This window comes from Ammospiza nelsoni, chromosome 3 (genome assembly GCF_027579445.1).
Source record: "Ammospiza nelsoni isolate bAmmNel1 chromosome 3, bAmmNel1.pri, whole genome shotgun sequence".
Taxonomy (NCBI): Eukaryota; Metazoa; Chordata; class Aves; order Passeriformes; family Passerellidae; genus Ammospiza; species Ammospiza nelsoni.
The window spans coordinates 72,245,320-72,268,628 of NC_080635.1; the positions used below are offsets into that span (position 1 = coordinate 72,245,320).

General features: G+C 40.2%; 1 protein-coding gene across 1 annotated transcript in view; it reads right to left on the bottom strand.

The window, feature by feature from the left end:
* The window catches only part of KLHL29 (kelch like family member 29), a 389,148-nt gene that overhangs the window by 51,124 nt on the left and 314,715 nt on the right, over positions 1-23,309 (bottom strand). The window contains exons 6-7 of the mRNA XM_059469632.1: positions 20,411-20,549; positions 5,405-5,604 (exon numbers count right to left, since the gene is read on the bottom strand). Of these exons, the coding sequence (XP_059325615.1) occupies positions 5,405-5,604; positions 20,411-20,549 (339 nt within the window). The remainder of the gene's footprint in view (positions 1-5,404; positions 5,605-20,410; positions 20,550-23,309) is intronic.

Sequence of the window (23,309 nt, forward strand, 5' to 3'; positions counted from 1 at the left end):
AGGGAAGGGAAGGGAAGGGAAGGGAAGGGAAGGGAAGGGAAGGGAAGGGAAGGGAAGGGAAGGGAAGGGAAGGGAAGGGAAGGGAAGGGAAGGGAAGGGAAGGGAAGGGAAGGGAAGGGAAGGGAAGGGAAGGGAAGGGAAGGGAAGGGAAGGGAAGGGAAGGGAAGGGAAGGGAAGGGAAGAGAAAAGAAAAGAAAAGAAAAGAAAAGAAAAGAAAAGAAAAGAAAAGAAAAGAAAAGAAAAGAAAAGAAAAGAAAAGAAAAGAAAAGAAAAGAAAAGAAAAGAAAAGAAAAGAAAAGAAAAGAAAAGAAAAGAAAAGAAAAGAAAAGAAAAGAAAAGAAAAGAAAAGAAAAGAAAAGAAAAGAAAAGAGAAAAACCACAAAACTCCCCAAAAGACCACAAACATCTTCCAGATTCCTTGCTTCTGTCTGCTGGCACAGTTTCATGGTGTACATACGGCTTGGGGTAAAGTAATCATCTACCAGAGCCCAAAATTCTTACAATTTCTTGGCAAACTATCAAGTCAAAGGCCAATCTGCCACTGTTCCACCTTATCCTCACAGGGTTAATAATGAGGGGAATAATCAATTTGGACTCATTAAGCAGCACATCATGGTAAAGACTTTCAAGTCTTTCTCTTCAGAGGACTGGTTTTGCCTCTGTCAGGAGAGATCCCCACAACATTTCCTGCTGAGCCTGTGGTGTGCAGCAGAAAAAACTGCTCACAACGGATTTATTCTGATCTGGACAACTTCTCTAGCTCTAACAACACCGGGTGCCTGATGCAGCCTGGTACACTGGTCCAAGCAGCTCCATCTTGGTCCCTGGAGCTTTACTCCCTCCTCTTCCCTGAGAAACCCCTCGGTGGCGGATTCCAGTGATGTCCCTGTCTGGTTCAGGAACTGTTGTGAGGCCCTGTGGAGAGGGGTCCCAGGGAGATGTGGGATGTGGGATTAGGGGATGTGCAGGAGGCTGGTGTGCAGGACACACTTCCCTGTGCTTCCCTTCTGTGTGGTGAGAACCACAGCAAGGTGGGCACAGCAACATCTGTTTAGATGAGGACTGGCATGTGAACTAGAGAGATTCACTGCTGGTGAGGAAGACAGACCTTGGGACAACAGCTGTAGGTGATATGGAAAATCTCTGTCCTATGAAAATAGAGACACCACCTCATCCTCCCATTTTTCAGTTCTGACTAAAAATTTGGCAGCAAGACTGGTTGACTCTCAACTTCAGCTATCGTGTAACTCTGCATTCACAATCTGTCCTGGTTTGAAATGTCAAACCATGACACAATTATATGCCTGCATACCCATAAACAAGCAATTCCAAGTAACAATTTGGTAATATTCTGGATTAATCTGGTAACATTTTGGATGACAATTCCAGAATGAGCAGAACCTTGCCTTACTAATGTCTATTAGTCCTCACTGGCTACAAAGGGCATGACTACTCAGACATAGACTTCTGCTATATAATACAGCTCATCCCAAATGACTGCAGTCCAGGGGTACTTGTCAATGCTGGCATGACAAAGACAGCAAAGGATCAGCTAAGGACCAGTTCTGCTCCGCCTGCTCCTGTGTTCCTTTGGACACTGGCATGTTTACAATAATTGTTGTTTTGCCACAGTGACACTGGGCTTGTAACGACACATTTTTTTGAAGTTTCACCTTGTGTCTGTTTAGAACACAAATGCTGACTACAAAGCTACTCTCAATGCTCAAGGACAGTTTATAACAGAGTCATGAGTGGACTTTAGGGATATCAGATGCAATCTAGTTGGTTCTCTCTGGTTTGAGACAGTGCTGGATAGCAGATTTGTTGCTACATGTGCCACAATAATGCAGATCACCAGCTGGTATTTTCCACTGTGTTAGATGTGACTTTGGAGCAGGATCCTGTGCACATCATCAGGAGACAATCAGCCAAGGAGACTGCTCCAACTGCACTTCTGGGAGTGGGGAGACTCGAGATAACACCAGAGATAAACAGTATGCAAGAAGGGTTACTCAGTGAGATTGTGGTAACAGTATGATGGAAACTCAGTGGTGGTTGCAAATCCCCTCTTGTGTGCATTAAGCACTGTATTTTCACTCAGAGACGCTTTCTAGATGATGATTTGGATATCAATTATAACAGCACCAAATGTGCACCTGGTGATAACTCTGTGTACATTCTGATGGGAAACTTACTCCTCAGGTATTCCTACTAATGTCAAAAATCATGTGGAGATGGGGGCTAGGGGGAAGACTATCAGATGCATTCTTTGTCTAACGAATTGTCCAAAATATTTCCCTTCCCTGTGAGAGTCTTCTTCCCTCTTCCCATCTCCAGATATAGTTGAAGTTGATACATAGTTTATATGAAGTACATATATTAGAGTTTCTCCAGGGGTGGGCAGTGCAGGTCTCCAGCTGGATCAAAATAATACTTTCTCTTGAATTCTAAAAGACCATAAAGGCCTCTTTTTTCCTCAGGTGCCTGAGGAATGCAGGTCCCATCACTGGTATATTGTTCAGTTTTTTCTCATTGCTTCCTCTAATACTCTTTCCAAACATTGATTTTGTGCTCTTTGCTCAGGACACTAAGAAAATTCAGAGCTCCTGCTCTTTCCTAATCTGGCCCATGAAACTACCAGGTTCCACCAGCTTCTTTAGGCTTAAGGATGAATATTTTTACTTTATCAGCAGCAGGCTGAAGTACAAGCTCAGAATGTGTTTCCTCCCGTGATGGGTGTCCATGCACCATGGACTGAAACCATGATACTGGTGAATCACCTGAAACCCAATTAAAGCCATGACTGTGGTGATAGCAAAAAACAAATATGGAAAAAAAAAAGGCTCAAGTCTCCAGCCATATGGGTGGAGGAAATACCTATGATATCCTGACCAGTTTGCAAACATTTGCCCAGTTATCATATGGTGCCTGCATGAACCTGTCACCATCACTGCATCAGTCAGCACAAAACTGTTCTCATTTCTCATGGTCTACACCAAAGCTGAGGAGACAGCATGTGGGGAAGAGAGAGAACATGGCTATAATTATCCCAGGGAAGCCAGTTAAGAAATCTCCCATTGAAATGAAACTACTTCCCTGACATATTTTGCCACATCTTTTCACCAAAAAGTGCAAGAAAATTTGGGGTGCCTCTTCCCAAGGCTGCTGAGAGGCCCAGGATGGACACAAAAGCTGCTTGGACATCACCACGACAGGATGCTCCTGGATCTTCATGGCCGAAAAAGGATGACCCCAATTTCCTCTGAGATTGTGCTGTGCTATGCTGAACAGACTTAATGTTTTGCGTCTTTTACTTCTTTGAACTTCCCTTCTCTCCCTATTTAGACATGCACTAATGGGAAAAAGTCACTGTTTATACTGGTCAACCCTCCAGAAGCCCTGCAGGAAAAAAAACCCTGATTTTTACCATATTTTTGCTTTGTATAGCACAGAGGTGTCTGAGGTGAAAAGTAAAAACACAGCCACAGAGAAGACAAAATGCTTTTCCCAAACTTTTAAGATGGCAAATGCTCTGCTGTCTCTGTAGTGCAATCAGGTCACAGCTATAAATAAAAATAAGCAATTACACTCTGTGAATTCTCCAAATGAGAATACAAAGTTCCAGTGACTCTCCATATATCACTGAACTTATAACCAACTCTACTATTTCACACCATAACATGGTTCACTGAATTAAAATATTAACTATCAGAAAAGAGAACTCTCACAGTGATTCAGGGAAATGAATGTATTTTGGTTTTGTGGCTGAATCTTCAGTGCTATCCAAACTTAAACACATACTGTATTTCTGGAAAGGCTGTAAGATCTAATCGCTGTAAGAAGCTGGTGAAGGGAAGCTGGGAGCAAGCAATGCCAGAGCCAGAGCCTTACTCAAATTGCACAGTCTATATGGTGGGATTGCAAAGCCTAAATTTCACATCACCAGTACACTCCCCATTTTAGAACAGACTTTGAAATAAGGGGCATATAAAAAGTTGGAAAGAAGACTACAATGCCAGGGATTCTGTACTGATGCCTGCATTGTACCAGCCTAGTCACACCACTCATCTTGCCAGTAGGCTGGCTCAGCAGTGAAAATTAACACAACAGTAAACTGGACTAATTTGAGAGATTTTTGTTGTTGTTTTTTGAGCACAAAATTTTCTAAAGTCTCATTTTCCACATTCTGCAATAGTAGATGTGAATTTCAAATGAGAATTGCCCCGGGAAAACCTACAATTTATTTGAGCTTCAAAGAGAACAATGCCTCCCACACCAAGATGGAAGTTGAGGAAGCCCAAGCAGAAATCAGATGTCAAAAAAGGTTATCTGGTACTTACACCTGGGAAGTACATCATATAACATCAAGATGAATTTTTTGGTATTAATAAATTTATGTTAATTTTAAAATTATTACTGTCTTATGAACTGATATTACAGCTATGCCAATGAAGGAGTGGCTTGTGGTACAGGCAGGAATTTGAACCATCGTGTTTCATTGAGCTCCAGTTGTGTCTCCTCTTCTGCCATGCCAGGTCTGTTTGGTTCCTGTTCTGGCCAGTGAAGTTTAGCTGAGCTGGAAATCTTGGACTGTTTTGAAATACCCTCTGCTGGAAAGCAGAGGGAAAGTGGAAGGAGCAGGATAACATGGTAAGTCTGGCAAGAAGAGTGGATTTCTTGTGGCCATGAGAGGATGGGCTGAGGCACTGGCAAAGATGTTGCTCTGTAGACCCTCACTGAGACAAATGCTCCCTGCACACACAGGGCACACCAGTTACAGGAGTGGGCACAGCAACCTTTCCTTCTACCCACCTTTGTGATGACATTAGGCCATAGCTCTGTAGGCAGCAACAAACCCTAGGAACATTCAATCTGGAACACTGGACATGTAAAGAAGGACTTTCTCACAAATGCAAGAAAATTGCAGCTATTGCAATGCAGTTCCTTAATTTTTTGGCAGATTTCCAGGAGTTCTTCCTCCACTGGAGCCCACCTCCAAACTCTTTTGGTGTTTGACCAAGCTGGCCTAGTGTAGAACCCAAAATATGCTGTCGCAGTTATAAGTAACCTGTGTGTTACAGCCTGGTATCAATGCACATATCATCCTCTGGGAAACAAAATGTCACCAAGATTCCAAGAGTTGAACAAGATTCAACAAAATAGGTTATAGAAGATGTGAAAGCTGTTGCCACTCAAGCAACAAACTATACTTCTCCAGACCATTTTCCATTGGCCATCATGTCAGCATTGGAAATTCAAATCACAAACCAAATTAATGTTGCTTTACTTTATTTTACTCTATTTCATCTTGGGTTTCTTCATTATCTTTCAAGAGTTGTTCAAAGACAGGTTTATAAACCTTTACACAAGATTTTAAAAGCTCACTAGATGCAGTGATTCTTACCTAGAAATGAAACGCAGACTTTACAGAAAGTATGAAACTGGAACTTGCTGGCAGCTTCCAGTAGTGTTTTTGCATTGGCTGAATCTATGATCAAAGAACCTGTATAAACAAACTCCAGGAGTAACTCCAGGACATCCGCAGTGAGGTTGGACATGGCCAGTTCCAGCTTCTCCCCGCTTCTGCTGCTGTCTCGTGGTGACCTGGTAACAGCAGACAATTAAATTATGGACATTACACCATCCCCATTTTATTGGCATTTATTGATTAGTGAGGGCTAGAAAATCGCTTTGCACCTCATTATATTTCTCCATTATTTTTGTTTACGGAACTGAAGAATATGAATTTTAAAATAACTGAACTTAAAAACTTTAACTGGATCTGAAAGAGAAGAGTCTTAAAGCAAGTCTTACGAAAAATCTTTATTGCTACTTTGCATTTTCATGCAAAAACAGTTGCAAAAGAAAAGGAAAGAAAAAGAAAGAAAAAAAAAGAAAAAGGAAAATGAATGATTCAACATTAATGAAAATGAGGAACAGGATTAGCTTTCAAAGGGAAACAATACATTTTAACATCTTGGTTAACATCTCATCTTCTGTGCATAATATAACTGTTAAGGAAAAACCACTCTCCAATTTCGAGAGAAAAGGTCATCTACTTTTTCAAGAATCCAGCACTAGAATAATTTTAGATGTCATGTACACTTAAGCATACATTTAAAGACCTTTTCATAAAAAATAGTAATAAAAATTGCTAATTTCTATTTAGCTTGAACTTCTCAGTATGTTATATTAAATTACAGATATAATCAATATGATATCTGTGGTACACAGACAGCCATATCAAATATAATATATGCTTATTCTAAAAAATCTATTGTTCCCTTTTAGGCACTAAAAAAAGGAAGCCCTTCATGGCAATTGCTTTGAAAACTGAATACAAGACAAGCTAGACAGACAAAATGGTTAGAGCAAAGAAGGGAGAGGGGGGAAAACAACAACCAGCTCTGCCACAGGAAGCCAGCAGCCATCCTCTAGGAGTTTCATGACTGTGGCCTATGGTTTTTCCTGCATGAAGTGCTGAACAATTTGGGGATCAAAGTATCTCCTGCATTTGAAGTGTGCATTAGTGCTTGTGAAATTATTGGACAAAAAGAAAGTCATACTGAATTATAAAGTAAGGGCCCAGTTCTTAATGCATGGCTGATGTGTCTGCAACACTAAAGACAGGTTACACCTGAAAGACAAAAGTGATGATAAATTTGGTAACATCAAGGAGGGGAGGGGAAATCTGTTGGAGTAAGAAAATAAACTCTTTTAATGGTTAGGACCATCCAGCACCTTCTCAAAGAAACATGAGCTTTTTGTTTGTCACTGGACAGTCAACGTCTGCTCGCTCCAGTTCTGCTCGAGTACTTGCAAAAGCCATGGCACGAGTGACACAAAACCGGCACACGATGCAGCGTGACAGATACAGACTGGCCACAGCATCACTACTCACAGGCAACGCCAGCTTGAAGCGTGAGCAGAGACTACCATGAGCACTACCAACCTCCTGGGTTCACACAGATGCCTAGAAAGGTGATGGTCAGACCTCTACTGCCATCACAGAGGAAAAGTAAACAACACACGAGGTTCATGTTTTTTCCCGCATGACACCCCAACCACCTGCCCCAACAAACCTAAATCATCTGGGGAAATGCTTAAAATTTGCAGTGGATGCTTTGTCACTGGTCCTTCATTGACCAGCCCTGGTCAAGTCAAGGGCACAGCTTTAATTCATGTGAATTAGGAGCAACTAGCAGTGCCTAATTTCTTAGTTTTCTCTAAGGTAGTGAACAATGGTTACTCCCATTCACAGGAGGAAACTGAGGTACAAGGAGATTAAATCACTTGGCTATGATCACAGAGTCAGGAGTAAACCAAGGAATTAAACGCAATTTTTAGAATTCTAAATACTGAACTGTCCCTTTTCATGGCAACACAGATGGGTTAGACCCTATTCTTCAAGTAGATGCTAAGAACACATGCTGGTCGTGACACCTGTTGTACCCTACAAGCACAGGTCTATGCTACCCTAAATCCTTATGCTTTATCACACCACAGTACTCTTTCTGAACTCTTGCATATGAATTCAATTCTGCATCTGAGGCAGAAATCCTCTGGTGGCAAACAGAAGAGTTGCCATTTCCTAGATCCTCAAGAGGATGTCGCAAAATGTTGGGTTTTTTCCTTTCTCACACTCCCAATGATATGCCCCATATCTGATTTATCTCCAGTTTACATACATCTGGTGCTGCATTCTGGGCTGTCAAATACCTCTTGGAACCGATGTAATTCTTGCTGAATTGCTCCCTGAAGTGGTTTGTACCTGACAGTGAGCTCGTTTTCACATGGGCTGGTTAACAAACACACCACCTAAAATTTCAGGGAGGTTTGGAGGTACCCAGCAAGCAAGAGTCGGGCTCTTTGCACTGTGGGACTACCATAAGCAACTCTTTATTGAATGCCACAACTTGCACTGTGCTGGTGCCAGCCATGGGAAGGACAGTGCGTGATCTACTGGGAATCGCACAATCGCACCCAGTGTGGAGACCAGGAGCAGCAAGGAAAGGATGATGTGACACCAATGTCAGCACAGACACATACCCATGCTAGCAACAACTGCAAGCTGCTATTTTTCACAATAATTAAGTAATAATCTCTTTTACTTTGTAATACACCGAGCAATAAACTGCTGCTGCAATTGATTAAATGCCAAAGAAAAGCTAAGGTGTTTAATCAATCACTAGAGCCACTTACGGCAAGTATAATACAAAGGTACAGAGATTATTGATATTACACAATGAGCCAGAAATGGGAAAGAAAATTATCCCTATTCCTGCTTCTGCAAGGTCTTGAATGTGTTGTGCTGTTTTCCTTGTCCTTTCTAAGCATGCAGCCCTTTGGCTCCATGTTTGGCTGGATCAAATACTGAGTACAGGCTGGACTCAGCCTGCACAGGGAAATCACAGCTACCCCAGCTTGCATGCCAGGGATCTGGTTTGGTAGAGGCTGGAGAATGGGCAGGGAATTGGCTGAAGCAGGCCCTAATGGATCAAACATTAAATGTCTGAAGGATAAGAAGATGATAATGTCAGGAAACAGACTGATGTCACTGAAAAGGGAAATTTCATAGACTTCTTTATGAAATTATTTCAGTGATTTAGGTTGAAGCATTCCCCTCAAAGCCTGAATAAAGGTTTCTGTGTTCCTTGTTTTCACAAATCTTAGAATGTATATGCCCTGTGCAGTTAGAATTCATTTATTTGGGACAGTCTTCTCTTAGCTCCTCTAGAGGAATTGCAATGAAGTGGCTAAAGCCATATTACAAGAATAGAATTTAGTCCTGTAACTGCAAATGCAGTGGAATTGGGAAAATCTGTAGCAATATATAGAGCTGTTCCCCAAATAGCTCATCCTGTGTCACAACAGGAGGAATTTTGTTGGTGACAGCAGTAAATGCAAACATTTAGAGAAGTCTGTTACCAGAAAAGCCCTGACTTCCTGCCTTTAGAGCTGGGAGAAGTCACAGTTCTACCTGGTACATACACTGCTGTTCCCCAACTCCTGGCACAAACAAACATGAGGTGTTTTGGGGATTGAGAGCCTGCCTCCTTCATGTTTCAGTCTCACCAGTCAACGCACCCTTATCGTCCATGAACATCATTAAATGTGGCACATTCTGCTATTTGCCCGGCGAACTCTAAAGTTTAAACAGAATTATGTCATTTTATTGGCCTTGTAATCATTGCTCATATTATAAAGGTCACACATTTCACATTGTGGCAGAAAATCAATAGCTCTCCCAACAGCCTCTGGGGGAAAAAGTTTTGCTTCTGAAGAATAATATATAATAAACAATTTTAGTCCTTACTTTATCATGGCTATAATCTTGGAGAAAAGCTACAGTAAAAATCTGGCAAAGGCTGATATATAAACTCATTAAAATTGGGAAGTGATTTAGAACAGGACTTTTAAAAATATTTATCTTGAGCTAAACAGCAAAGAGGTTTGTTTAGGTCTACATTTAAACAAGCTCCAAGAGCTCTTTAACAGCTTAATTTTATGGAAGCTGTTGGGGAATTCTTTCAGATTTACAAATCATGTATTTCTACAGCAAGGTGATAGACCTGAGCAATGTGCAAGCAGAACTGAACCTGCAGATAAGCAGGAAGCACAGATATGCTCTGAATGGTAAGGGGGGAGTTACTGAAAAATATTCTGCATTGTCTGGAATAATTAAATCCAACAAAATCAAGTGAATGCCTTTGAACATAGTTTGGCTGCTTATCCTTCAACTAAATTGCTTCAACTAGAGAAGACAAAGGCACAGGGAGCCCTTAAAAGCAAAAGATGGTTTGATTACACTCTCAAATAACAAATCAGAATCAATGTCTCTTTCTGTTAACTAATATATAGGAAAGAGAAAAAATGTTTAAATACCTGATAGCAAGAAAAATAACCCTAATACTTCATCTGCAAGATCTAGTAGTGAAACTGACAAAAGAAAAAGTAGAGAAATCTACATTTTTTCTATTTATTTGTCCTTGAAAATAATTTCCAAACATGGAATACACACATACAAGAATCAGTCATACTGCTTTCATGTTTAATAGTGATGCAACTGAAGTTTTCTCCATCTTGAGTTATAAATAGATGAGTATTTATGCATTTTTCCTGCATTATTTGTATCAACACGTTCCCATAACTGAACGTCTGTGTGACTCTGTTCAAAACATTTAATAGTGAGATGCCTTGAATTGCAAAGCCACATTGAGAGGCTGGATAAAGTAGCTGTGTAAGTGAAACACCGCGAGCGCATCAATTTGTCAATTTATGGACAGCGCTACCGCCTCTCATTCAGCCTTCCCTCATGGTTTGGATATGCTGCCTTTAACTGGCTTGCAACATTATTTTGACTGACTAATGGTTTGGCTACAGCTTCACTCAATTTTAGATCAAATACAAAAAGCTACCTATACCCAGTGCAGATGTCAGCCAACGCTCTGTTTACAAGCTACAGTCACAAAGTCAAAACAAATTCTGGATGTTCAAAATGGAGCCATCTGCACAGAATAAACATGAAAAATGTGAAACATTTTATGTAAATGTATATTACTGCCTAGGAACAGTTGGTTCAGCTTCCACCCAGGCTGCCTGGTTGAGAACAGGAGGACTGACAGAGTTTGTGACACCTATTTACATTCGATGCCATATGACTCACCATGCCGTAGACTCAGAGGTATGACGTATATTTAAGCTTTGTGCTCCAAAAGGGCACTGAAATAAATGATTAACATTTAAAATAAAGACACACTTAGAACTGTTATTTTCCTGGACAAGTGGGACTTGGTGTGTAATTGTTTCATTTTTCCTCTCCAAGGTCCACCTGTGAGCCTACTGCCACTACCTACTTCTCCCAGCAGGAGACAGCAGGAAGGAGCTGCCTCCATAATATAACCTCAATTTTGTTCATATTTCACTCAGAATCTATCTTTAAGAAATAGGAGAACACACTCGTTCTGGCAGTGTAAGGAAAAAAATTGTTGTCTTTGACTATCTTTGGGTCAGGGTTTTATACAACTCAGGGATCTGAATCTTATCCACTAAAAGCAAGTGTATGAGCTGACAGGAGGCTGCAGGATTGCTGGCAGCAGGGAGGAGCTCCAGCTCCACCCTGGACTGAAGGGGCTGATCCCTCCCTGCATGGACCAAAGCAATGGCCTGTCCCATCACCCAGCTGCCTTTTGGTATCTCCACCCCAACATCTTCCCAGGATTTGCCCTATCAGCTCAACATGCTGATCTTGCTGGCTTGTTTTCATAATCAGGAATATAAATGCTTACCCTAAAGTAATTGTGTTCCCATTATAAGAGCGCTACATATTTTCTACCAAGATAGACAGGACAATAAAATAATCAAATTAAATTGCTTTGTTCCCTGGACAGTATTTAGGACTCCAGAAAACAGGAAATCCAAGATTTTCATGTAAGATGAAGCACTTAACCAAAGAAAAGCTACTTCTTTTTATCTCTGTCAAATTATTTTGATTACTAAAGAAAGGACTGCAGACTGGGGTAGACAGCTTCTCATGAGGCTTAAGAGTCTGTTAGCTGTGTGCTCATTAGAAACTGCTGCTCAAGTCGACACAACTTAGACTGAACATCTTGTTTATTGTGGAACTTTAACTTTTTACTTTAATCCTTAAAGCACTGAAACTTCAGGCAAAGAAGAGAGTGCAATGATGCTGCATTTAAACTGTCCACTATTTGATTCTTTTATCGTCTTCAGACTGATTAATGGTTCAAAACCAGTATGTCTAGGTATTTTGGAAAAAGCAGAAAAGAAATGTTGTTCAATTATAGCCAACCTTCAGCTATGTACAAATCAGACTCAGCACTCTACATAGAAAGTTGTATTTTGTACTGAATATCTTGATTTATCGTAATTATGGGTTCATGAGATATAAAAGCTTAGATGCCGAAACATACAACATATATTTCCCCAACATGCAGCAAAAAACATGTGCATACTGAGGTAATAGGTTATTTACCGAGATATACAAGTTTATGCAGCTGCAAGGTAATCAGTCATGTAAATGATGACAAGAAGGGACATTTATAGAGCAACATCATTGCAATACGTATGTCATAAGTCACTGAATGTTTTATTAAACAGGATAAAAAAAAATACACCCCAACATTGCTTCTCTTTTGGAATTTTTTTATGAGCTCAGAATGTATTAACTTGCAAATCTCTGCCTTCGTTATTCTATCTTGTAGATAAACATTATCTTTGAGCCTCAGTCACTATCCATCTGTCTCATGAGAGAAGAAAACATGTACTGAAATGGTTCTATTGTATGATTACAATAAAGAACTAGTAAAATCACAAGATTAAATAAATTACATTGTTTAAACACAGGCTTGCAAATTCGTCAGGAAAATTCACCTGCCCAACAAATCCATTTGCTCACTTTTTATCAGGATGTTGATACAAATAATGTTCCTTGTTCCAGGCAAACAAAATCTGGCAAGACTAGTGTAACTTATCAGGGTCAAATGCTGCCAGTTTGCACCTGCTCTATCAGAAGAAAATCAGGAAAATTAATGGCTGTGAGCTCGGGCACGCACCAGCAGCTCCTGCTAATTCACCATCACAGAAATGATCATTGCAAACCAAGACGAGCAATGGGATTAAGAGCAAATGCTTTTGTTCACGGACAACACGGCCAGAATAAAATAAAGCAAACAAAAGTCCCACGTTTCCTATATACCCTTAATGCCATTCACTGATGGAATACAATCTAAATGCTTGGCCAGGACCATTTCTAAAGGCAGGATCAGCAGCAGCCTGTAACGCTACGGCTACGGTGTCGGGGATCACAGTCAGAGGCACAAATCTGGCTCCCTGCTGAGATTTAAGAAAGAAGATGACGAGTTTGAAGATGCTGGCCTAAACGACTGGCAAGTGAATGAAGAAGTGAATAGCAAGTGCCCTTGGAAGAACAGTGTTTCATGACCTAGACTCTTCCTAGGGACTGAGAATAGACTGTGTCTCACAAGGTAGTAGTGGAGAAACAAAAAACCTGGGACAACTTATTAATAGTGTGGCATCTACCTTGTTTGCAAGTATGTCTGGCAGCCTAATTCAGTAGCAAAACAACCTGGGTGAGAACTACTATTTGTTAAAGGTAAATAAAAGATGCAAGCAGGTTCTGGGGGATTATATAGGAAGGAAGATTAAAAGTAAGTTGACAGAATAAAAAATATATTCTCATCAACCTTAAAGCTCAAACCCTTACTCAACTCCTATCTGATTTCTTTTAATGATATTTATTACACCATCAAAAACTAGCTTAGCACAAAGCTGGCATGCAGCTAATAAATCTATTTCTTAGAAATGTGGTCAAATTTATACAAGTAATTGTCTAGGTAGTCTATCCAAGACTCTTTCTCATCATTGCAATGTCTAGAGGGAAAACAATAATAAAATAATGATAACCACCATTATTATTTATTACTACTACTATGATTATGACAGTGCCCAAGGATCTCAATCAGTATTACAGTAATTAAAATTAATTCTGTCAGTGTCAGGCACTGGTTTTTTCTCCTTCAGCTACACGGTGTTGCTAGTGCTTTTCTACAGTATTTATAGATCCAGAGACATCAATGAATGAAAGGCATGAAGCACCTCACCTATGGCCACAGCACAGGCAGGAAAGGGCACGTGGCTCTTCTCACCCCATCAGTCCCAGCCCATCCACCCTGCAGAACTGCTGTGAGTATTTCAGACACTGAAGCTCAGCACTGTGCAAGCAAAATGAGGGCACCACAATCAGATATGATCATAGCCTGGTCATATTAATTCAAATTCATTATTCCAATCCAGCAATGGCTCATCCTTGATGATATAATTGAAAGGAGTGAACTACTGATCCCTGAAGCTACCTACAAGCAAATTGGAGTTGGAGATTTGGTTACCCTCATTTAAGGGCAAGACTGGCTTTTGGAATTGCCCCCAAAATGACAGTTTTCAAGAATATGACTCCTGTTACTATGCTGTGGAAGATTTTTTTGTTTTCTTTGATTAATTTATCTTGAACTGCACATTTTTAGATAACTGTTCTCTTTCAGCCCAGTATTTTAACAACAGTTAAGCCTAGGCAGGGCTGTGAGATGTAAGCAATCACAGGGAGGTCACTTGCACTGGTGTCTTGAGAGATGTTGCATGACAGCTGGGTGGCTCGTGGATGGGTAGAGCTGGAGCAGGGGAGGTGATTAATCTGTCATTCCTTAGGTAAGATTTGCAGAATTTGTGCTTGAGTCTAGAAATTATGGGAGCAAGAAGTCCCAGCTACAGTAAACAGAGATGCTGTCAGCGAGGAAGAGGAGTGAGAGCTTCAGGGATCTGCTCGGTGCCTCAACAGCTGCCATCATGGCAGAATTTTACAAGCAGATTATTTTCTGTGCTGCATCTCAAGGCTTGAAAAGGAGCCCTTCTGTCCTCCTTGCCAGGGCTTCTCTTCAGAGCAGGGCACATTGCTCTGCCCCTCCTTGCAGAGTGGCATCCAGCCCGAGCCACTCACCCTCCAAATCCACAGCCATGCGTGCGGGGCAGCAAACAGCCAGGCTGTGACACCTGGGATGGGTTGTGTGGCAGTGCAGAACAACACTGAATATTTGTAAAGTGCCATTCATTTATGTAGAACACCATACATTTTTGTCTGATGAAAACACATTTCCCAAGGTCTGGCAGCTGAGAAATTTGAAGCCCAGCAGGGAGCTCTGAGGGGTGGGCAGGTGGCTGCTTGGGCAGGCAGAGCGAGCGCAGCACTCATGGAAACAGGCCACTGAGAGCAGGGGGCTTGTCCCATGCCAAGATCTTGAGCCCAATACACAGCAATTATCACTACCTCATTTAAGAGAAAATCCTTGTCCACAGCACAATTTACACCTGCCCCTTTTCAGTAAGGGGTGAAAGATATTTTACACTCCCATGTGACCTCCCATTCTCCTGGTCTAAAAGGTTTAACAGAAACTCCTGGAGCTCTTTCTCTAAGCACAAGGTACCTCTTCTGGCATCAGAAACAAATATTGTATCTTTAACTCCCTATTTCTCTGTTTTCAACTATGCGCTATAGTTTGTTTCCACATTCATTCTGTTCTACAATGGAGCTGAAGTATGCAGATGTGGAAAGCTGCTTGCTTCTCTCCCAGAGTTAAAAGCAAGACTCTTAATAAGCAGGAAAACATGAAGAGGTCACTAAGAGTAGATTTTTCTTTCATCCTGCTGTTTCTCACTTTTGGCTTTTTAGAATGTAAACACAAACCAGACAGTCTGTTTTCCAGACACCTAAACGCTTTTGCAGTTTTGTCAGGCTGTTTCAGATGGATAGTGGCAGGTTTCTCTGTTGTGCATCCAAATGCTTCCTTTCCACACAATGGTGTAAAATGCAGAATGACATCTTCGTCTTCTGCGTAGGTGTAAAGCAAGAGGAATTTGGTCTTCTCACCCTAAATGCTTTACTTCTCCTGCCCTGCCTTCAAGCCCTCAGAGAGTACTTTAGGACAAGAAAATCAAAAATCTGAAGACTTGAGAAAAAGGCAGAGTATTGTGGAAAAGCAATTTGGCCGTGAAGTCACTGGGTCTGCTTTGTAGGAAAAGAAGGATGAACATAGCTGGGCCAGATTACAGTGCATCCAAAATACTGCTTCTTGTGACAGAATCTCTTTGTACATAAGACTTAAGACTTCTACTCTAAGCCAGTGGAATCAGACACCCAAGATGACTTAAAGATTAGAATGCATCATTAAAATCTATCTTGAAAAGATAAAGCTTGTAGGACAAGATCTGTGTGTCTTTAGAGACTGACCAGAGAGAAATCTACTTGTAAAAGCTTGCTTATAAAAGCAAGCATTTTGGCCAAGAAGAGATTTTTATCAATTGCTTCCTTTTAATAATGTCATATTTGGTAGAGATCCCAGTACTCTGGGTTAAGAAGAAGAAAGTAGCAAATTAAAATGTTCCGGTGAAACACTTTTTTGTTACGGAAATATCAGAAATTCCAGTTATTCAGCAGATGCATTTGTCTATCCCAAATACAGCTGGAAATAAAAAAGATGGCTCTTTGTGGGATTTTCCATTCGTTCCTTCCTCCTGCTACATACACCCACACCGACCTTCCACCATTTCTTCTAGGGCAGATACAAAAACAGAGCTCATTTCTTTCCTCCCCCAAACCAAGAATGTTTTAAATAAGAAAATCTGTGCTCTGCAAGAGGCACATTTTTGGAGAAGTGTTTTTTGATGGATCTGGATCTGTTCCCTTTTTTTTTTTTCTGTGTACAGATATAAGCATAAATATGTGCCATTAAGAAAACCACTAGTTGCCATAAGAAATCATTCACGTCCTTTTAGTTAACTATGATTCAGGCTGGGTGACTGGTCTTTCTCTCTGGGTCATGAAAAATAAGCACTTCAGAAGGCAAATCGTGCTATTTATTGTGAGATGGGATGTATCATCCTACAGACATTCCCATCTTTCCTCCCAGCTGCAGAGAAGCCCAGACAGCCAGCTTAGGCTGGACCCCTGAGGGAATCAATGGTACGCCCATCGTAAGTTCACTGTCTATGCAAATCACTCTCTCTTTTATAGGAAAGGGGGATGGCCTCCTCTTTCACCTCATCTCTTAGACACCTATTTTGTGGGGAGAGGTCCTGTCTCTTGGACAGGCCTGTGTCCCTCTCTGCAGACTGCAGTAACAGTCAAGTAGGTGAGATTAGACTCGACCTGCCTTAGACACCAGCCTTGGACCTAAATGTTGGTGAGTTAACACAAGACATAAACACCTTTCATTGATCCATGGGCCCGATCTGCACACAGGAATCAAAATTAGGAGAAAAAGATCCTTCAGGAAGCCTTCAAGGTTCTCCTTTTCATTGTCTGTATCATAAATTAAGCCGTTGTTTTAAGATGGCTGATTCCATGAGTAGCAAAGTCAAACAGGCTGGAGTCAATGTGGTTGGCAGTGCACTCAAAATATGTAAGATGGCCTTTAGGGGACTGTGCCCCAGTCCAGTTGCTGTTTATCATCCATGTTCTCCTGAAGCCCTATACTGCAGTAGTCCTGTATGGATCCTCACCCTTCCCCTGAATGTCACCTTTTGCCCTTTGTGGGCACAGTGATGTGGAACAGGTATCAGGAATATTTCACACCTGCTGTTCCTAATACACATGATCCTTTTCAGATGATTCTGCACTAAAAAGGGCTGAGATTGTTTTCCATGGTCAATTGCTGTTGGGAGGGAGATGAACACCAAGTTCTGGCTTAGGCTTGAGTGCTGTGCAGCTACTGACAGGGATGACCTGTTTCCAAAACAGATGCCTGGTATGGTGCTGAGCTCAGGCTCAGGACTGGACTAAACCAAGCTCAAAAGGGCTCATATATTTGAAAGATAAATCACATAGAATGGAGAATTTTCTGGATGAGGAGCAGAATGCTCAGCACAGGATTAGCCATTTTCTGAGAAACTAAAGGGGTTTCAAAATGCACTCTCATTACCAATTTTGTTTAGTAAATAACTTTACAATTGTTTTGGACAATCAAACCTAGCTATCATCTTTTTATCAGAGAAATAAAAATAACATATTTTCTTCCCTGCTATGACTAATTCTCATCAAATAGCGTTGCTCAAGATGAGCAATAACTCTAGTTCTATTATGTTTTTTATCTGTATTTTGGTTTTATTTTGAGAAGGAAATAATTGATCTTATTTGATTTTGAACATTTCTCTTTTATTCTTTTGAGACACTACTTGCTATTCTACCATCAGATACCAACTTGAACACACAGTGGAATCAATGGCAGAATATGAGGTTAATAATAACCAGCCCGTGGCAAATAATAAGCCGAGGTAAATACTCTGAAAGATTCTATTTCTGCATGTTTCTATAGAGGTACATAGTACCTTCATGAATAGATCATATTCTCATTGATGTTTCTGGTGACACATCGGTGCCTGTGGATGGAATGACACTAGTGTTTAACCTTGGCTTGCACTGATTGAAATGGCCTTTCTATTATATTTAATATAAAGAGATCTCTTTTATTCTTCAAGAAAAACTGCCATTTCTTGTTTTGATTTCTACAATAACACAAGGAGTGCAATATAAATCACATAAAGCTTTAAGTGCTGCCTCAAAGGAGCTGCTAACAAATATCATAGAGGATTCTAGATGTATTGTATCTGTAAACATTCTAACTCTATGAACTATAATGATTGTGTATTATTAAGGGCATGATCCCACAAAAAATTGAGTGCCTCTTGCAATCTGAGCCCTTGACTTCCATGGGGTTTTATAAAAGACAAAGCTTTACACTGCAAATATCCTACAAAAAGCAAGTCTTTAGAAATTCCACCCCATAGCCCCGAGTTTATTGTCTCGCAAAGACACATTTGCTCAGTTTACAGGTGAATATTTAGTTTTCTCACCTGACAGTTTTGCAAACTCAACTTGACATCAAGCTGAATTTTTTCTTATTCAAGCATCATCATCAGTAATAAAGGCATTTTTGCCTTGGATACACCTGTGCAACTCCATTAGCCTCCATCAAGGTTACATGTGTGCAGCTGAGGTTATATATGGAAAGCAACTGGGATGGAGAGACCTGATGGTGGACACAAATTGACCTCTGGAATATTTATTGCTGCTGATGATGTGAAAGAAGGCAAAAAGTGGTGAGTTTAGCAAACAGTCTAAACCTTCCACTATTTTTTTCTTGTAATGCATGCAAGCCTTATGTGGGCAGCTAAAAGACAATACATGCTAAAAACCAGGCTTTTGCTTTCACAAAATCTAGGAATTTAATTTTTATATTGTTTTACTAAGTTCATAACAGAGCAGTGTTCAATCTAACGTATATCTCCATTTAATAACTAAATAAAAAAGCAGCAACATTCGTCAGTGTGCTTCTAGAAATAGATGCTGCCTGGTGACTTCTGCACACAAGCAGATGTCTTCACAACAAAATCCAAATGACAGTCTTTGGACAGTCAGTGATTTTGTTTCTCTAAGTTGGTTCTATAATTTTTCTTTTCCTGTAGACTCTACTCCTTATTACCCTGAAAAGCATATACTGTAGCCTTAACGATTAAATAATAATGAGCAGACAGAAGAGAAAGGACAGGAGAGATCTGGCATAGCTACTGCTAGCAATCATTAGATTTACAGAGGGGAAAATACATGCTTCCTAGGCCAACATATTTTTTATGAATAATTGATAAGGCAGTCAGTACAGTTATATCATAGAAATGTAATATATATCCATAATTATAGAACCAGCTTTGTGCAAAAGGACACAATACACTGAAAGGAGATATCAGCCAATATGCCATCCTGAAATAAAATACAGTCACTATTGTGTTAGTTGGCAAAATTTAAATACAGGATTTGAAGCAAGCAAAATGTTCTTTAATCCCATTTTTTAGCACAGTCCAGGCTCAGTCTGCTCAGGAAAATACTGCAAGGCAAAATCAGCAGCTGCATTAATTTGCTGATGATTGAGAGAAAAATGAAAGTTATCCTTGTGTTTTTTTTCTCCCTACTTGCTGCTCTAACTTACTAATAATATGAGAGTACCAAATTATTCCTATGCAAGTATATGAAGCATACAAATTGAAAAATCAATGTAATGGAAAAAAAAAGATTATCATGCACTGTTTAGAATCAATCAGCTAGAAACAGAGGGGGGAAAATGCGAAGGTGGAGACATGATGTTTAGAAAATGTACATACTGTACCTACCCTAAGCTGAAATGTTTGTGTGAAAAAGCTACTGTTAGTCCAACATGCAGACTGAGCTACATTTTGACCACAAAATCATCTTATTTCTGATTATTTTCTAGAGAAATTAATCAGTTTTTTCTTCTTTTAAAGGTCCCCAAATAATAAAAATATCAATCCCTTTGCCCATAAAAGCCACACAAAAGCATGTAACAAAGATTTCAGGGTGAAGGGATTACAGTACTCCAAATGCTTTATTTGCACGATGTCTCAGCACCGTTCACCTGAATGCTGATGGCTTTCTGCAGCCTGAAGCACAGACTTTTGTCGTGTGTGACAGAGTCCCTTGCAAACATTGACAGCAGTAGTTTTTAGTTGTGGACTGAATCACCATTAGCAGAGGAGTTTAAATCTTAGATCTCTCAGTGGTGGAACACTGTCTTCGGCCAAAACCAGCCTCTACTCATCAGAAATAATTACACTGTACGAGTCAGATGTGTAACAAATGGATCTGAGCCTCAGTTTGGAAATACATTCAGAGGAGGTGGAAAGAATGGCTACTGGCTCTGTGACAGGAGATTCAATCTTCATAAACCTGCAAGAGAGGGGAGGAAAAAAAAGCGACACAAATGCGCCCTACAAAAGAACAGAGCAGATCACAGCTGGAAGGAAGGCAAACCTTTTAATCAGGTCCTTGAAATACAAGCTGCAGGAAGCTAGAACATTTTGGTGGACTTCAAACTCTTTGCCTTCAACAATAATTTTCAGGTCTGTAAACTCTTTCGCTCTGCGTTGCTGGTTCAACTCCTTCAACATTTCTGCAGAACAGAGAAGACAGACAGTGCCAGGGTTCCCATTAAGAGTTTTTTATTTTTACTTTTTACTTTTCATTTTTTTGTAAAGAAGTAGAGAAACAGGAAATAATTGATATTTTTGTTGGTAAGATTGGCTCAACACAGACAGTCAGAAGTTATGAACATAACATATTAAAATAAAAAGAAAAAGAAAAAAGCAGGAACCAGTAGGTCTAAACAACTGAAATATATATACACAGAAAAAAAAAAAAAGGAAAACAATTCCTAAATTTTGAAGGGTTAAAAATGAAAATAAAATATTCCAGCATTAGCAAATCAGAAACACAGAGAATGCATTATCACAGAAAGTTAAAATAATTTGTTATAATCAAAACCAAGAGCTAATGAATTTCTATCCAAATGGAAATAAGTTTTGAACATACTAGAATAATATTAGTAAAAATGGTATTATGATGCAACATGAACTGGATATGGGTCAAAATAATAAAACCACAAGACCTGCAAAAATAACTTATCCTTAACATAGTAAAAATGTGTTAAGCCTCTCAGTTAACATAAAAAATAGCACTTCTAAATAATATATAAATTACAGTGCATATAAAATTAGCTAAATTATCAATGCACCTTTCAATATACCTCAGCTATATAGACTACAATTGTATAGGTTTCAGAATTAGCTTTAAAACATCCTTTTGATAAAAAGAAATCTCATGCAGAGAATAAATTACTCCCTTTTATAGCAATTCCTATTTTTTGCACTCCAAGGATTTTTACCATCACAGCATTTTTATTTTTTAGCCTTCAATGGCTTCATTTACAGCAACAATCAACTTTCACACATCATGAAAGAATCATAATGATTAAAATAACCTATGAAAGTGTTTCCATGCTGCCATAAAGCACCTACCTTGCGTGATGTCTCCTTTTATAGAGCCTATTGGTGCTAATGGAATGAAAAGATAGCATGCCACGTCTCCATGTGGGGATGTGAACTACTAGGCAACCTACATGTTTTATATGCTGCCTGGACTTTTAAGGCTAAGACTTCCCTCCAACTTTGCAGACTAAAGTGGCTATCAAGATGAATAATATACTTTTCACCTGGGCAATAGCCTGGTGGTTCAGAAGCCAGTGATCAAGATGACAGAAGAGCTGATTTTAAATACTAAAGGACTTTGGGTTTATTTTATGTTTGCAATAGGTCAAGGTTCTCATTTCCTCAGTGTAACACCCTGAACACATTCCTCTTCAGACAGATCTGTAAATCAACAACAGTTCCTTACATGGAGTCCTTACATGAAGTAAAAGGGACCTCAAGGGTCTGTAACTCTAACTGTGCTCAAAGCCACTGACAGGCTTGAGCAAGAGCTGCCAAAACTGCCAAAGGGTCTCATGGTGAAACCCAGACCCAAATAATCCCTGTGTTCCCCTGCTTCGCCAAGGAAACTCAACAGGAATAATTTCAGTCAAGCACTACTGTTTAATGACACAAAAGCATGTAAATATACAACTGTTTCATGAAAAGAAATTGAAGCTCTCCCAAGCCCCAACATCTGTGGTGCATATTTTTCAGGCCTAAGTAAATAAATGTCACCTTGCACATTTATGTCTATTTAATGGAAACACAGTAGTGTCTGAAAGGCTAATTATTCTATGCTGAAATGGGTCAGTGCTCTCCAGAGAGCAAGCAGATCATTAGAGAGGGCACAGAAATAACAGCAGGCTTTTGTCAGATCTATAATGGGGGAAAATAAACCACTTTGTCCTGTGGGTGCTATAGCAGGGACTATTTTTAACAAATTCAGCTGAGGTAAAGCACAATTATACATTTTGAGCAAAACCTAAGATGGGATCTGAATGTTCACTCTGGTGCAGGGGAATCTCAGGCTTTTGCTGCAGGTGTGATGCCTGAAGTCTCACTGCACAAGGAACACTTTGGGCCTCAGCCAAAGATCAAGCATGGCTTGGGCACAAGGGGTGCAGTACTTGACTGAGGGCCAAAGTGACTGAGGTCTCTGGTTTCACAGGACCAGCAGCAGGTGCTTTATCAGTTGCATATATTTATGGAGGAAGCATTTTTCTGTCCCTTTTCACATATGAACAATTTTCCCCCCCATTCTCTGTCGTGGTCCATTTTCCCACTTTCATTTACAGCAAGGACATTTTCCTCACATCAATTTTCTATCATTTCATGTCTTAAAGACTGTTACTTTTCCCTCTAAACTTTCTGATACTCTCTCCCCTTTTTCAAATTTACCCAACCACTGTCCTTGACCCCCATTTGCACTTTTCCTAAGTTCCTATTCAAGTTCTATTTCTCTTGTACCTGTGACTTTAGAACCTTCCTTGCAGAGGCCTTTCAGGACAAGGGCTCCATCCATGACTAAGTCATACAGGTCTAAGATTACCCTTACAAAGGGTCAATCTCCACCTCACCTCATTCCATCTCCCTCTTTTAAAGCTTATGATCAATTATTACAGTGGTCAAAGGGCACAACTGTATGAATAGCAACTGCACAGATGGATCCTGGGAGAGGAGAGGAGAGGAGAGGAGAGGAGAGGAGAGGAGAGGAGAGGAGAGGAGAGGAGAGGAGAGGAGAGGAGAGGAGAGGAGAGGAGAGGAGAGGAGAGGAGAGGAGAGGAGAGGAGAGGAGAGGAGAGGAGAGGAGAGGAGAGGAGAGGAGAGGAGAGGAGAGGAGAGGAGAGGAGAGGAGAGGAGTTGTACTCTTGAATGGGCTGGGGGTTTTAGGAAGTGAGCTCAGG